Below are 17,679 nucleotides of genomic sequence, written 5' to 3'. Positions count from 1 at the left end.
AGGATGCAGGGTGAGGGGAAATGCTTGAATTATCTACACTCCTTGTGTAATCATAGAGCTGGACAACAGAATGTTAGAAATGGGAAAAATCTTGAAAGATCACTTCCTTCTGCCTTGAAACACACAGATGGGGAAACAGAGGCCCCCAAAGGGATAAAACTGGACCGACCTTACGTAGCTAACTGATGTCACAACAAGTCTAAAGCCCAGGCCTCCTGACTCTCTATGAAGTGCTCTAATACACTATGATTGGATTTTAAGAGATCTTCACAAATTTTTTTATAGACATGCCACTGTGAACTTCATGGCCCTAGCAGTGGAGATTTTTTTTGTTTGTTTTAATCCAAATATGAGTCACATTAAGTGCAAGTACACTTTGGCTGCATGACTGGCCCAGAGTCCTTTTCTTCTTTTTAGCACTTGGATAATGGCCACTAAAAACACAGACTGCCATCTTGACCGTATGGAAAATACCCCCAAACGTCTATTCGTGATAAGCATGGTGGAAAAGTTGAACCATCATTACTAGGAAAAGAACCATAAAATTTACTGTTTGTGAATTGGGCATTAAATATCAGAGTTAAAGCACTGTTTGTATTAGAGTGTGATAAGGTCTAGCAAACCCAACAATTCCCGGATAAGAATATATGAAATCAGCTTCAGTGACATGAAAACTGTAATTTACAATCAATCCAGAGGCCACAGTGGAACTTAGTAAAAATAACCACCCACAAAGCATTTATTCTGATTTTAACTTCTCAGGGTGGGGGCAGAGAGACACCAGTGTCCCTCTGCACTGCCTCTCAGTTGGGCAGTGTTATACCTGGTAAAGTGGTGGCGACAGGGAACCTGTGGGTAAACACGCCCAGTATTTCCTGGGGGGAGCACCCAATTCCCCTCCATCTTTCCCTTTGGGCAGGGCAGGCAAAGATGAGGTCAAGCTCTGCTGGCCGCTGGGCACAGTTGAACCCTGACTCCTGGTTCAAACCAGTTGATTTATTTTGTCCTCACTCCAACTTCAGGAAAAGAAGAAATGTCGGAAAGAGTTCAAGGAGCCCCTTTATCTCTCCGTGAAATCAAGAGTGAATCAAGTACATTAAAATTACACAGCCTGGGCTTCCCTGGCAGTCCAGAGATTAAGAATGTGCCTGCCAATGCAGGGGACACAGGTTCAATCCCTCGTCCAGGAAGATTCCACAGGCTACAGGGCAACTAAGCCAGAGTGCTGCAACTATGGAGCCCACGGGCTCAGGAGCCCACGAGCTCAGGAGCCCGTGCTCCGTCACAATGAGAGAAGCCGCGCACCACAACTCTGATAGCTCCCACTCACCACAACTAGAAAAAGCCTGTGTTCAGCAACGAAGATCCAGTGCGGCCCAAAACAAATAAATTACTGATTTATTTTTATTTGTATTTAATTGTATTTACTAATTAAAAATTATATAGCTTTCAAATACAGAACAAAATCCAAACATAGAACAAAGGGGTAACAAATGGAAAAACAAAACCCAGAACCCATGGAGACACTGCTGGGTAGCCACACAGTACAAGCAAATCAGAAACAACCTGAAGACGACAGCCGAGCCCTATGACTCATCTTCCAAACACCATGGCCACCACTGTCCCCAGTGGGGACGAGGGTCCAAACATACTTGCATCCAAGGCAGGCAACATGGGGTGTGACTCCTAGATTCACCATTTAGGAAGGACCTTAACCTCTCTGAGTCTCAATTTCCCCATTTTCCAGATGGTGATAAATCCTACCCTGAAAGGCGGTTATTAGTATTACATGAGATGGTATATATAATATTGCCTAACCTCTCTGAGTCTCAATTCCCTCACTTTGCAGATGGTGATAAATCCTACCCTGAAAGGTGATTGTTAGTATTACATGAGATGGTACAGAGAACAACAGCATAGGCAACTTTCAAGATCCAGTTCCTATCAGAGCAATTCGCTTGCTCATCCCACAAACATGTATTAAGCTCTGGCAATGCTGCAGCTGCTGCTGTGACAAGCGGAGACCCAGCAGTTTCCAAAGGACAGAGTCATCGCCCCAGAGAATCTTACACTCTAGGGGCCGAGGTTGGGGCTGGGGGCAGGAAGATGCTTTAAATACATACGCAAATATGCGCATCCCGTGCCAGGTGGGGGAAAAATTGCCATGAAGGAAAATGGAAGCGTGGTGAGGACACCAGACCGTGGAGCAGGGGGGGCAAACATAACATCGCTAGCATCTTCTGAAAGTGCACACGGTTCCCAGAAGTTACCTGCACGGTGGAGTGCAGAAACGCTACGGTGTACAGCATTGGCTTCCACATGGGTAAGTTACTGATGTCCAGGAGGTCTTGATTAATCCCCGCAAATGTTCTTTTCAGACCTGCGCGAACGCCTTGGGGTGGCTCATTAGTGAATTTGAGAGAAGTCTGTCATAAAAAACAAATAGTGAAAAAAAAAAAAAAGGGTAAATAGTACTTTTGTTTCTATGAATTACTGCGAAGGATAAAATAGAAATGACAATACATCAGACAACAATATGCTTGTGGTACATAAAAAGGCACCATGTAAACTAGTCACATTGATCAGAGCTAAAACCCAATAAATTAATACCGAGTCTCATAACTCTCTTGTGGGGATATTTACTATATAACCTTGATGATTATAGTCAAGGTTTTGACGATCATGGCATTAAGATTTTACAATGCAGACTTGACCAAAAGAAGCCTGTTACGTTTGCCATCTTTCAGTAATGACAGAAGTGTCATCTTCATTTGTATAAGTCTCAAGGCAAAGACACTCATCTCATAGTAACAAACCTGAAGCAATGTAATGGGAAACCGGATGTGCGGCTCGGTGGTTATCCACACTCGGAAAGTATCATCGATGGTTTCTGTGATGGTCAAAGTCTCCAGCAATTCTTCCATGAATTCTAGGCCAAGGTGACAATTCTGCAGTAACACCCAGCCACCCTGTATTGAAAAATGACCTCGTGTTAATTCCTCATAACTTTTTTGCTATGATTTTAATAAAACAAAGTGTACATACAAATATTTTTTAAACTTTTGCTCGGGGCCTGTGAATACTCTGTTTTAAGCACATATATGTTAATGGAAACAAAGTGTACATACAAATATTTTTTAAACTTTTGCTCGGGGCATGTGAATACTCTGTTTTAAGCACATATGTTAATGGAATTATTATATGTCAATACAAACGTTTTTTCCCCTGCTTCTGGTAAAGCTGGTTGCTTGGAATCAAGAGGTTTCAAAATGAATGTTACTCTGTCACCCCTGGTTCAGAAAGGAACAGAAATTAAAACGAAGTCAGACTTTATTAAGTACAGTGTGTGCACCATCTAATGGTCGGAACGGGTATTTTGGAATTTGCAACTTGTCCGGCCTAAGGTAAATCAGAAGGGACTCACGCCAAAGCCAAGCCATCCACTGTCACAAAGAGATGCACATGACCTCATGAAAGTTGGAGGAGTTGACGAAAATTCATCAACAATCAAGTTAGGAAGAAAAGAGAGAATTTTAATAAAGCCAAACTGAGGATTATAGCCTGGGAGATAGACCCAGAGGCTCTGACTGTCCCACCTATTAGAAGTCAAAGGCACAGTCATAGGCATTTTCAAGACAAAGGATCATACATCAAAATGACATGCTGACATTTCACATGAAGTTCACCAAAGATTCACAGTCCACGTAAGCATATACAAAGACAGCAACAAGTCACCATGCTAATCTGTAAGAAGCTACATTGTTAGTGTCAAAGAAATGGGGAAAAATAAACCTGATCTTTGCACTGGAGCAAAGATTCCCACCTCTGAGGAGGCCTGGCTGATGCATAATGCAGACACACTGCACAGGGCAGGCAGGAGGCCCAAACGAGCAGCCAGAGCCGATTTTACGCTACAGTTTTCTTCTCCTGCCTTGAAACACAAATTTTACTTCACCAGAGGCAATACATTTGGTGACATTTGCTACCAGTATTCTTGCCTGGAAAATCCTATCTACAGAGGCTACAGTCCATGGGGTCGCAGAGTTGGACACAACTGAGTGACTGAGCATGCCTGCTACCATAATACTAAATCTTTTTCAACATTTTATTTCTTTTTAATGGAAGGATAATCACTTTACAACATTGTGTTGGCCTCTGCCATACATCAACATGTACCAGCCACAGGTATACATATGTCCCCTCCCTCTGGAACCTCCCTCCCGCCTCCTACCCCAACACTAAATCTTATTCTTTGTCATCACTCCTCCCAGATGTTCCTGAAACCACAAAGTTTATTAAGCACTATCTAAATATTGATAAAACCTTCACAATATGTCACATAACCATCACAGTTCTATAAGAACATAGTTTACTAGCCAGCTGATGCTTTGATATACTTTATGCAACAAGATCGAATAAATACAGCTACAAGTTATTGAGCTCAGTATACATATGGTAAGGCATATATATTATGCCTTAAACTGCAAGAGAAAATACAACTCAGATTGGCTTAAATAGCAAAGGGGACTTTTTGGTCTAGACAACCAGATCGTCAAGAAGATGAACTTCATGGTCAGAACTCTGGGTCCTTGTGGACCCAGTTACTCTCTGATTCCCTGCTCTGAATTCCACAATGTCAGCTTTATCCTAAATCTTTCAAGTGACAATGTGGCTGTACCTGTTCACGCTTTTTGTTGGTATTATTGTTGTTATCTGTTTTGTTTTTGCCTATGCCTCATGGCATGTGGGATCTTAGTTCCCCAACCAGGGATCGAACGCACACCCCCTGCATTGGAAGTTCGGAATCTTAACCATTAGACAGCCAGGGAAGTTCTGTTTGTTTGATTTTTATACTGCAAATATTATCAATATTTATCCCACCTTGAGACACAGAACACAGAAGTTATAAAAAAAACTAATATTCCAAAGAAAGTTAATGTGAATGTTGTATTCAAATTTAAAAGCTTCTCACTCGTGGAAACTAAAGAAATTATTTAAGGCCCAAAGTCAAACAGTCAGATCATTCAACAGAGTGAATCATTTTATCTGAGTAAAAATAACTATATATAATTGCTTTGGTATATATAAATTAAATACCATATATTATTGAATTTAATTAACTGATAAAGATTAAGGCTTAGGGCACTTGAGAATTAATGGTTAGTCTGAAAACTTGATGACCCAAGCAGAGTTTTAGCCCATTAACCCTCTATAGTCATTAATTCCCAGGGAAAAGTTGCTAGGGACATTATGAGATCAAAAGCTTAAAAATAAACCAAGACTTTATTTTATTTTTATAAATGGTGCAATTTCTTATTGCTGCTGAAACTGCGATCAACCAAGCTTTTCTAGAAAATTAATGTCCTGTGTATTTATTAGGTGTGATGAAAAATATTTCTCAACATTCCATCCAGCTTGCAATTTTCAGTAAAAACTGTTATCAATATTTAAACATAACACCCTCAAATATTTCTTATTTGCCTGAAACTATCCATTAATGAAAAATGAAAGGCTCACTTTAACCGAAAATTGAAATTTGACTATCTCAATCTGTCACTTCTTAAGCACTATCTATTAATATTGATCATGACATTCCAAGACTGCTAGAGCTGCATTCTTTATGAACCAGAAAGTGTGTCTGCCAAATTACCAAAAAATATTTAGTGAAAATAAAAATGGAGCACATGCTCTAGAAAATGGAACAAGTATTTTGTGGGGATGTCAGGAGCCAACTAGCTGGAGGTTCAAAATCCTTAAGTAACCAACGTGTACTCTATATGCGTGAATCAAAATGGAAAATTGAGCATCACAGGAAGAACACTCTACCCATCATAGGGGTGGTGCTAGGTGGACCAGATGGCCAGAGGAATCATATCAAGAAAGCTGCATGAAGAGTAGTTTCCATTGCTACATACCTGCTGCATTGACATCTGAATCAGCTTTCGAGCATGTACTTCTTGTCCTTGCCCCATTGAGATAGTTCTGCATTCTGTAATACAGAAGGATTACTATGATCAAACGTAAATTTTATAACAGGATTGGGATGAAAAATTAATTTCTGAGTTGTCATAGCCTCCCTCCCTCTATGGCTTCTAAGGAAAGTCTGTTATGCAAATAAGTCTGGCTTTTGGTTGTGTTGATGAGAGAAAGGAGTGGAGCAGACTGGAGGCACTACATGGAAAGGGAAGGACAAAGAGAGAAAGACAAAAGGCACGAGGCAGAGCTTTTAAAGAGTTCTGGGGTCTTTGGGGATAATGAGGAGACAGACTGACGGGGAGAGGCAGCTGCAATGCTATCACAGGTATTTAGAAGGAAAGAGGATTTTTTAGTTTTGCTCTATGTTTTGATTAGAATAATTTTTTGGTGTTTCAGCAGATGTTTCAGTAAAGATTGGATACCAATCTTTTTATTCTTTTATGATGTCAAGCTTGCAGTGTTCTGTCTGTCCGGGTTTTGTTTGCCTATTTGTCCATTTTCTGAGATGGAACTCGTAGCAATTCATCCCCATGACGACTATATTCAGGGGTAACTGCTCCTCAGGATCAAATCCTCTTGGAACTGAGAAAAAGGAGCCTTAAGAAAAAGTGGAAACCACTCCAAGATTAGAGATGTGATTATAATTCAGCAGAATATACAGTATTGAGGCTCATTAGTGAATTTGATGTCCCAGGTGGAGAACCACACTTGTGCCTGTCATGTGAATTCACTAAACTGTAGAAGGAAAAGAAGAAGTAAAACTCTCACTATTTGCAGATGACATGATCCTCTACATAGAAAACCCTAAAGACTCCACCAGAAAATTACTAGAACTAATCAATGATTATAGTAAAGTTGCAGGATATAAAATCAACACACAGAAATCCCTTGCATTCCTATACACTAATAATGAGAAAACAGAAAGAGAAATTAAGGAAACAATTCCATTCACCATTGCAACGGAAAGAATAAAATACTTAGGAATATATCTACCTAAAGAAACTAAAGACCTATATATAGAAAACTATAAAACACTGGTGAAAGAAATCAAAGAGGACACTAATAGATGGAGAAATATACCATGTTCATGGATTGGAAGAATCAATATAGTGAAAATGAGTATACTACCCAAAGCAATTTATAGATTCAATGCAATCCCTATCAAGCTACCAACGGTATTCCTCACAGAGCTAGAACAAATCATTTCACAATTTGTATGGAAACCTCGAATAGCCAAAGCTATCTTGAGAAAGAAGAATGGAACTGGAGGAATCAACCTACCTGACTTCAGGCTGTATTACAAAGCCACAGTTATCAAGACAGTATGGTACTGGCACAAAGACAGAAATATTGATCAGTGGAACAAAATAGAAAGCCCAGAGATAAATCCACACACATATGGACACCTTATCTTTGACAAAGGAGGCAAGAATATACAATGGATTAAAGAAGAAAAAAAAGAAGTCTCTGAATCATACTTGGGAAACTGAAATTAGAAATTAACTTTGAAGTAAGCTTTTGTGGACCCAGGTCTTCTTTAATTTTAAAGGCATGATCTCTAGATCTCTAGGGGCACAGAGAAAGGAAGTCAGTGTATACGCTGTGAAGCAATGCATGCTTTTGACTTACTCTATTGGAGTGATCTGAATCCTCAGAAAAATGGGCAGCTGTGATTGGGCAAACAATGAGGCTGATTTGGAAACTGCTGGTAGAAGCTACAGAGAATGAGAGAAATTCATAGGCTGGAGACAGAAGTATGTCAGGAACCAGGGAAGAAGCTGCCAGGGCACACCACTTAAAATACAGCACCATGGGGTTAATGGCCAGAGATTCCGTGAGTGCTGGTAGGGTGCAGCATTAGAATTATTTGTGGACTCAGGGTCACAGGGTGAAACTCAGCAGTTTGTGCCTGAGAGGACTGACAGAGCACTGCTTGAAGAACTAGGAACTGCAATTGTCCATAAGTCACTGAACATAGCTGGATTCTCCCAACAAAGCCCTCATGAATCTCTCCTGCTCAAGGGGAACTAGGCACTGTTCCCAGAGCATCTGAGAAGAACCCACAAACCCTATAAAAGAAGAAAGGAAAGGTGGAACTCGATTGGGAGGAGCCTCTGAATTGTACAAAGAGACACTGAGTCTCTCTTGTTTTGGAAGAACCCACAAGTGTTAGGTAGGTCAATGGAGGAAGGTGTGATATGGACAATAAGTATTAACACATGAGCGTGAGCCATAATCTATCTCCTCTGCCTTCCAACTCTTCTGAGATACACCGTTTAAAAGGAAGAACTTGTTTTTGTTCAGGGGTAGCCTGAGTTTCTTGTCTTGACCTGGGTAAGAGGTCAAGAAGATACTTAAAGGCATCCCTTCAAAACAAACCCAGAGTCTGAATGTGACCCCTTCTGGATGTCTACACTCTCATTCCCCTGGTCCATCACCTCATGCCTGTATTCTTGCAGGAGGCTACTCACTGGTGACCTCTCTCCCACTCTTTTCCCTACTAGCTATTCTTCCCGCAGCAGACAGAGGGATTTGATTGAATCCTGAATCAGATTATGTCCACCCTCTGCTCAGAAACATCTGACAGCTTCTCATTTCATTCTGTGCAAAATCCAGAATCCAATTCAAATTCTGACCTCTATGACCCTACACAAATGGGTCCCATTGCTCCCGCAATCTACACACACACACACACTTTTTAGGATCCCACCACAATTCACTCACTCTTCTCCAACTGTGCGGGCCCCCTCCCTCATGTCATCATCAAACTGAGGTGCTTTTACTTCTTTTCCAGTGTGAATACCATTTATTTCTTCTTTTGGTCTGACTAAAACTTCCACTACAGTGCTGAGTAGAAGTGCAAGTAGACATTCTTCTCTTGTTCCTGATGTTTTGGGAAAAATATCCCATCTTTCAGCATTAAGTATGATGTTAGCTGTGGGTTTCTGTAGGTGTCCCTCATCAGGTTGAAGAAGTTCCCTTTTATTCTTAGTTTGTTGAGGGCTTTCATCATGAAAGAATGTTGGATTTTTTTCAATGCTTTTTCTGCAACTATTGAGATAACTGTTTGATTTTTGTTCTTTATTCTATTAATATGGGGTATTACATTGATTAATTTTCATATGTTGAACCAACCTTGCATTCTTGGGGTAAATCCACTTGGTCATGGTGTATAATTCATTTTGCATGGCACTCAATTCAGTAGCATTTTGTTGAGAACTTTTGCTTTTATATTCAGCAGGATATTGGTTTCCTTCTACTGTCTTTGTCTAGATTTGGTATCAGAGTAATATGGTCTCATAGAATGAGTTGGGAAGTAATCTCTCCTCTTTTATTTTTTGGAAAGAACTGGTGTTATTCATTAAACATTCGGTAGAATGTGAAGGCATCTAGTCCTGGATTTCCTACAAATCAATCCTTTTACTTCTTAAAGCTCTATTCGGGTTTTCTATTTCTTCCTTAGTCAGTTTCAGCAGTTTTCTCTTTCTGATAATTTGCCCATTTCATCTAGGTTATCTATCTAATTTGTTGTTATAATTGTTCATAGTATTCTGTATGATCTTTTCTATTTTTTCAAGTCAATAGCGATGTCCCCTGATAAAAGAAATGTTCACATATTGAGATATGGGAAAGTCATTCTGACTTATACGTGAGTTTATTTGAACTTTATGCTAACTAAAACAGCCTGTTTGTGGCCTATCAAACATACATTGTACATCGGCTCTAACTGTCAGAGAAAAGGGTACATTGACCAGAATTAAAGAATGTGTTAAAAATAAAAATTTCATAAATTCTTCCCTTCCTGAGATGCCAGTGCCAGTACTTCTTCAGTGATGAGGCTCCCTTCCCAGGTGTCAAGGTACACTGACTTGCTATGTACTTGCTAACCTGCTTTTCTTGAAACCTTGAAGGAATGTGTCCTGACTTGTTTGATGTTCTTTGTTCTGACAAGATATGAAACTATGCTGAAACCCATGCTTCTCTGGAGCAGATCCTCTCACTTATCTGAGAGCTGCCAGTCCTCAGTTTGGCGCAAATAAAACTTTTCTATTCCTATTATATAGTTTGTTCATTGATTATTTTCATTGACATCCCTCTTTCACTCCTGATTTTAGTTATCTTAAGTCTTCTCTCCTTTATTCTTGGTCGGTTAGGACAAAAGTTTGTCCATTTTGTTGATCTTTTCAAAGAAGATACACTTGGTTGATTGATTCTCTGTTGTTTTTTAATCCTCTCTTGCATTTTTTTTCACTCAGATATTTATTATTTCCTTCCTTTTGATTGCTTCGGGTTTAGTTTGCTCTTCTTTCCTTGGTTTCTTAAAGTGGAAGTTATTGATCTGCAATCTTTCTTCATTTTTAAAATAGGTTGATAAATATTTGATAAATTTCTGAATAGTCTGGAAAAACTAGATTGATTGACACTGGAATAGTGAGGAAGCTTTGCACTTGAGGAAGTTCAAAAGACAAAGACCAGTGAGAGAAGAGGCAGCGCAGGCTGAATTTCCAGAGAGAGTAGGGAAGGCTGCCAGGACATCATGATGCGGACTGCCGTGAGGAGGCAGGTTGCAGAGGATGTTGCAGGAATCATTTTTGCATGTATTGCAGCATAATTGTCCTTTGGTGGTATGGGATGTTTTGGTTTTCTGGTTTGTGGACTTTTTTTTTTTTTTTCCTTTTTTTGCTGCTTGGTTACATTTGAAAGACCTTTAGTAAGATTTCAACTGCTTTTCTATTTCTTTCCAAAATTGGACTTGAGTGTCTTTCACATCTCCTCTTTCTTTTTAAAAATTTTTTAAAAATCAGATTAAATGATATATGTTTATAGTGAAAGCTTTGTAAAATACAGGAGACTACAAAGAAGAAAACAAAAATCACCAATATCCTTCCAGAGAGATCTACATTCTAATCTTCTCAGTGCACAATCCACAATCACTTACCCTCATTTCAAAATTCAAAGCACTCTGAAAACTGACAGCTTTGCCACAAAATCACTTTGGTGGTAAAAGCTGACCTGAATGGATATGAGCCTATTTATTTATCCCTATCTTTATAAATATTAATACTTTCATCTGCAATGTATTATATAATACATGAAATATTACTTTTCTAAAAGCTGGACAATTCTAATTTCTGCAGTGCATCTGACTGCAAGGGCTTTAAATAAGAGATTACAGACCTATCCATATTAAAAATTATATATATATGTATAACATATACATGTCATTTTATATATCTACTTCTTAAGTATGTTGTATTTTATTGTCATTAAACATTACTGATAAACAGTTTTTAATGGTAGCACAATGTTCCATCATATTAATGCATTCTTGCCAAGTTAGCCACTATCCTTTTGTATATTTCAGACATTTCTAATTTTTTAATATTAAAAATAGCACTAGACTTAACATCCTTATAAATGAATCTTAATGTGCATCTCTCAGTTTGTTTTTATGATAAATTTGTATGTGTAGAATAGTTGGGAAAAAGCACTCAAACATTTTAAAGATTCATGGTGTATATGAAAAAGGACTGCCAGTGTCTCCAGCTGAAATAGAATGTTGCAATTCCCAACCCACACTTCTACCTTTTCTTTGGAAACTGGGCAGGGCCCTGTGGAGCCCTCCCAGGTACAAAAATCTTTCCTTGTCCCCCATTTCTTGTCTGTAAGAAAAAGGCTTCAGTCTTCCAGACCTTCCCTGAGATCCAAAGGGCAAATTCAAAGTTACTGATTAGGGAAGTGAGGAAATGCAGAAGCAAAAGAAAAGCGGTCTGGAACACTTCGTGCAGGACTTCCCTAGTGGTCCAGTGGCTAAGAATCTGCCTGCTAACGCTGGGGACATGGATTCCATCCCTGATCTGGGAAGATCCCTATGCTGCAGGGCAGCTAAGCCTGTAGCGCCACAACTACCGAGCCTGTGTGCTGCGACTGCCGAAGTCTGCACACCCTAGAGTCCATGCTCTGCAACAAGAGAAGCCACGACGAAAAGCCAGTGCATTGTGACTAGAGAGTAACCCCCACTCGCCACAACTAGAGAAAGCCCATGTACAGCAACAAAGATCCAGAGCAGCCAAAAATAACTAAATTTTTTAAAAAAGAAACCATAGCCCAGAGATAAAGAGTCGGATTTCCTCCTAAAGGGATATACCTAACAATATATCTTTGGGGTTTTCTTACAGGAATTATTGCCCCCCCCTAAGCAGAGGATGGTGACTTCAGGCCGAGAACATGGTTCCTGGAGCACCACCCTGTTACCTCACCACCAACCAATCAGAAGAAAGTCCTACACTGCAGCCCTCACTCCAAATTTTGCCTTTAAAAACTCTTCCCTGAAAACCACCAGGAAGTTTGGGTCTTTTGAGAATAAGCCACCCACACTCCTTGTTTTGTCCTTGCAGTTAACCTTTCTCTGCTCCAAACTCTGACCTTTCAGTTGGCTTGGCCTCACTGTGCATCATGAGCTTGGATTCAACCGCAATTTGTGTTTTAATTTTATTTGTGCCGCTTTTGACATACCAAAGTTTGAAAACTTCATCCAAACCTCTTTTCCTCTGGTTTTGGATTCTGGTATTATGATTAAGGAAATCTTAGCCACGCCAGTAGTATCAGTGTATTTTTTCATAGTTTAAACCTTTTAAAACCTTAATCAACCTAGAATGTACTTTAGAGTTTAATCTGAGGTAAAATTCTTGCTTTCTTCCAAAGTTAATCTGCTATGGCAACACTGTTTATTGACTAACCCGTTTTTCTTCCACTGATTTGAAATGTGAATCTCATCACAGGCTAAGCTATTGTATACACTAGCATCTAATTTGGGGCCTTTCATTTTGCTCTATTGATCTGTTTATCTACTCTGAGCCAGTTCCTCACTGATTAAGTTATTGCAATTTGATAAAGTTTAGAAATCTGATTGGGCTTGTTCTCCACATTATTCTTTTTCCTTTTCAAGCTGTCTTGGCTATTGTTGTCTATTTATTACTCTAGATGATTTAAGACCCCTCTACTATCCAATTAGGGGGAAAATGATGTTGGAATTTCAATTAGACTTGCACTCAATTTATAGATTAATTTAGAGACTATTGACATCTTTACAATACTGAATCTTTATAATGGGGATGTGGTTTAACTCTCTATTTGATCTACCCTACTTTCAAGTCTTTAAGAAAGTTTTATAGTCTTCTTCTAATAGGTATTCTAAAGATTATTCCTCAGTTTTATTTTTATTGAGATACTGAATGGGATTTTTACATTTTAGAAGAATGTTTCATTGATTTTTTAAATATATTTATTTTTGTGACCAGCTACCTTACTAAAATATCCTGTTAAATCTAATAGCTTTTCAGTTGATTCATTTGTGTTCTTTAGTTAGACAATTACACGATCTGAGAATAACGATGGCTCTTGTCCCTCTTTTCCAGTAGTTATATCTTTTATTTATGATTCTTACAAAACATTAGCTATATCCTCCACAGTAATACTAAATGAGAGTGGTGATAGCAGACATCTTTATCTTGTTCCTGACTTTAATGGGCATCATGTCTCTAGTTGTTCACCAGAAAGCATGAAGCTGTTTGAAGTTCATATTCACTATCATATTGATACAATATTCTTCTGTTCCCATTTTTAAGAGCCAAATACAAATGCTGAATTTTTATAAAATGCCTTTTTAGCAATCATCAGGGTAATAACAGCCTAAGGAAAAAGTCTTTCACTTGTTGTGATGAGATTTCTTAATACTGTGTCTTTCTCAGATTTGCCCATGCATCCTACTTGATCAAGGCATGTTGCTGTTTTTTGCATATTTTATATTATGCTAAATTCTTTCTGCTTGCACTTATATTAAGGTCCTTACATTTATATTAATAAGTAGGATCAATCTGTGGTTTTCTTTCTTTGATATAGTGACTATCTCGGTCTGCTTTACATATCAAGATAATGTTATTCCCTTAAAATACAGAGGAAAATGCATCTTATTTTCCTACATTGTGAAATGGGACATAGCAAAGTTTTAAAGGACCTACCAAAAAAATCATTTAAGCTTAGTGTCTTTGCTGAGGTAATAATTTTAAAACTTCTAATTTTCCTCATCTTAATTATCGGTCCATTCAGGCTTTTCAATTTTTTCCAAGAAATTTTTGTAAATTTATATTTTTCTACAAACATCCATTTTAATGAGATTTTTAAACTTTTTTTTACTATAACTATCTTATTACTTTTTTATCTGTATTACTTTATTTTACTCATTTTCTCATTCCTATTTTTGTTTGCTTGCATGTTCAGTCACTTCAGTTGTGTCTGACTCTTTGTGACCCCATGGACTGTAGCCCACCAGGCTTCTCTGTCCATGGGATTCTCCCAGCAAGAATACTGGAGTGGGCTGCCATGCTCTCCTCCAGGGGATCTTTCCGATCCAGGGATTGTACTCTCCTCTCCTGTGTCTCCTGCACTGCAGGCAGATTCTTCACCACTGAGCCACCAGGGAAGCCCCATTTTTATTTGTAGGTTTATATTTTATTTGTCCTCTTTCATTCATGTTTGGATTCTATTTTCAAATCTATTCTTCTCTCCTTCACCCAAGCTCCTAGTAGGATTTTTCTCATGCTAAACCCATCTGTTTTCTCCTTCTTTCCCAGGTACCCAATGCTTTTGTGCAGAATTTATCTTCTCTGAATTTCTCAACACAGAGCCTGACAGGTTCCATAGTGAGAAGTTTTCCTTCCTTTTTTTTTTTTTTCTATGAAAACCTATTTGATCTGGTCCCATCCCTCAAGTTGCTGTCAGGTAACTTGCTAATTCATCCACTAAATCCACTGAGATGGCTGGATGGCATCACCAACTTGTTGGACATGGGTTTAGGTGGACTCCGGGAGTTGGTGATGGACAGGGAGGCCTGGCGTGCTGCGGTTCGTGGGGTCGCAAAGAGTCGGACACGGCTGAGCGACTGAACTGAACTGAACTGACTGAAAGGCACTGGGGAGGATGAGAGAAAGGCCACTGACAAGGGATCTGGGAGGCCTGAGACTAAGTCCTGAATTATCTAGTTCTCTGGCCTTATCTCCAGACCTTAGTTTCCTCAGCTGTAATACAAGGCACTTGAATTCCAGGATTTTTCAGAATTTTGTGAACCTTGAGCATTTTATGATTATCCATCACCCAAATAAAACATCTCTAGTTGAGACTAGAGTAATATGTCATTCATCTACATAATAGTTTCATTTTACAGCTATCTGGGGAGTTTTTAATCCCAATTAGTGAACAGAATGATGCTTCCTAACATTCCTAAACATTCCTTTGCTCTAAAAAAAATGAGCAATGAGTTCTTTATAAACAACATTGGATCCTTCAGTGTTAAAATTAAATCTAATGTGTTTCCTAACAAAGTAATCAATAGAAGGTTAAACAATTGCTGGAAAAACTAAAGAAATATCAAGAAATGGAATCACCAAATTGCCAAGCAAAGCAGTATGATAGTATGTAATAATACTAGGTGACAGCACTGTTTTGGTCGTATGTATTTATCTAAAGTTATAATCTCTCCCAAAGGAAACCTTGAATTATTTTATTTCTGTTCTTACACCAATGTCCTAGACAACAGCATTGTTTTGAGGTAAATTTGAAATGGTAACTTCAGTGGGAACTGCCCCTCTTCTGGGAAGAGTATCCCCTTCTAAGAAATGCCCTCAACTCTAGGCTCCATGTATGTGGTTCTTGCTATGAACCCATTTACACGGCAACCGTTCATTGACTGGTCCAGAAAGGAGCACACGACCAAAGCAAAACCAAGGAGCTTCTTCCTTGGGTATCTGGACCTGGGACCAAGGGAGTAAGAGGACTTTGCCTGGGTGAAACCAAATGCGGCCATCCCAGGTGCAAAAGCCCCTCTGTGGTCCCATTTCTTGTTCGTAGAAAAAGCTTTAGTCTCTTAGGCCTTCCCCGGGTTCCAAAAAGCAGACTCAAGCACTTACTAATGAGAAACAAAGGAAGAGCAGTGGAGCAAGAAAAGTAACGACAGCTTCAACAACAATGCTAACTTCTCAGGACTTCCCCAGCGGTCCAGTGGTTGAGGCTCTGGGCTTCCACTGCAGGGGGCATGGGTTCCATCTCTGGTTGGGGAACTAAGATCCCACATGTACATGATAAAGCCAAAAAACAAAACAATCTTAGTTCTTCCTCAAGGAATATATATAACAGTCTGATGAATATCTTTGAGTTGTTAGGAACACGCTAAGACCCTTGCCCAGATGGAGGGTGTGTGACTACATGTAGTCCACAAGTATGGAGACTATACTGCCTGGAACCAAAAGGCTGATGATTAAGATTCCTGAACCACTACCCTTTTACTTCACTATCAACCAATCAGAAGAAAGTCATGCCCCCTGCAATTTCACTCCAAATGCGGTTTTTAAACATCCTTTCCTCGAAATCTGTTGAGCATGAACTGCCCATTCTGCAGATGATATGGCACCTGCAATAAACACTGAGGGCTTTCCAGGTCGTGCTAGTGGTAAGGAACCCGACTGACAATGCAGAAGATGGAAGAGACGCAGCTTCAATCCCTGAGTTGGGAAGATCCCCTAAAGGAGGGCATGACAACCCACTCCAGTATTCTTGCCTGGAGAATTCTATGGACAGAAGAGCCTGGCAGGTTACAGTCCATGGGGTTGCAAAGAGTCGGACAGGGTCACATAGACTTGGACACAACTGAAGCGACTTAGCACACATGCATGCATGCATAAACACTGTACTTTCCTTCACCACAACTTGGGTCAGTAAATTGGCTTTACTACCCGGCAGGCAGGTGGAGTCACTTAGTAACACTAGTAGTGCTGAACTTACTGAACATGTAAGTATTGAAGCCCATTAGCCACTGGAATCCATGAATTCTGTTGTATGGAGACTGCTTTGTAGCAAGACAAAAAAGGAATCTATATGCAGAGAGGACATTGAAGCAACTGGACAAAAATCCACGGAGAAGTAGATCTCAGAGGGATTTTCAAAGCTTTGAGAGAAGCACCACTCTAAGGCTGATACAGATGACTCCATGCTTCAGTGAATACTGGAACAAAATGGCCACCTTTAAAGGTGGTTAACGAGACTTTCTAGTCATTATGTATGAATGTGAGAGTTGGACCATAAAGAAGGCTGAATGCTGAAGAATTGACACTTTTGAGCTATGGTGTTGGAGAAGACTCTTGAGAGTCCCTTGGACTGCAAGGAGATCCAACCAGTTAATCCTAAAGGAAATCAGTCCTGAGAATTGATTAGAAGGACTGATGCTGAAGCTGAAGCTCCAATACTTTGGCCACCTGATGTGAAAAGCTGACTCATTGGAAAAGACCCAGATGCTGGGAAAGACTGAAGGCAGGAGGAAGAGGGGACGACAGAGGACGAGATGGTTGGATGGCATCACTGACTCAATGGACATGACTTTGAGCAAGCTCCAGGAGATAGTGAAGGACAGGGAAGCCTGGCGTGCTGTAGTGCATGGGGTCACAAGGAATTGGACACAATGGAGCAACTCAACAACAACAACAATGAGACTTAGCCGTGAGTATGAGCCAAGAGAACCTGGGAGCTCTTTGCATTGGGTCTCAGTGTTCGGATAGAAGAAAGTAGCTATTGAAACATGAATCCATGTAGCACACAGAGCAGTGTGATGACAATGATGAGGAGGAGGGAACAAAGACCATGCTACCTTAAGCT

At 39.6% G+C, this 17,679-nt stretch overlaps 1 protein-coding gene across 2 annotated transcripts in view; it reads right to left on the bottom strand.

Moving 5' to 3' along the window:
• Positions 1-17,679, bottom strand: part of DNAH8 (dynein axonemal heavy chain 8) — a 321,904-nt gene that overhangs the window by 66,776 nt on the left and 237,449 nt on the right. For both annotated transcript variants that reach the window (XM_027525064.1, XM_027525063.1), the window contains exons 82-84: positions 5,916-5,989; positions 2,817-2,969; positions 2,271-2,426 (exon numbers count right to left, since the gene is read on the bottom strand). In XM_027525064.1, coding sequence (XP_027380865.1) covers positions 2,271-2,426; positions 2,817-2,969; positions 5,916-5,989 — 383 coding nt within the window. The remainder of the gene's footprint in view (positions 1-2,270; positions 2,427-2,816; positions 2,970-5,915; positions 5,990-17,679) is intronic.

This window comes from Bos indicus x Bos taurus, chromosome 23 (assembly GCF_003369695.1).
Source record: "Bos indicus x Bos taurus breed Angus x Brahman F1 hybrid chromosome 23, Bos_hybrid_MaternalHap_v2.0, whole genome shotgun sequence".
NCBI lineage: Eukaryota > Metazoa > Chordata > Mammalia > Artiodactyla > Bovidae > Bos > Bos indicus x Bos taurus.
Note: the sequence above shows the minus strand (reverse complement) of the source record. Positions and strands in the feature narration are given on the sequence as shown.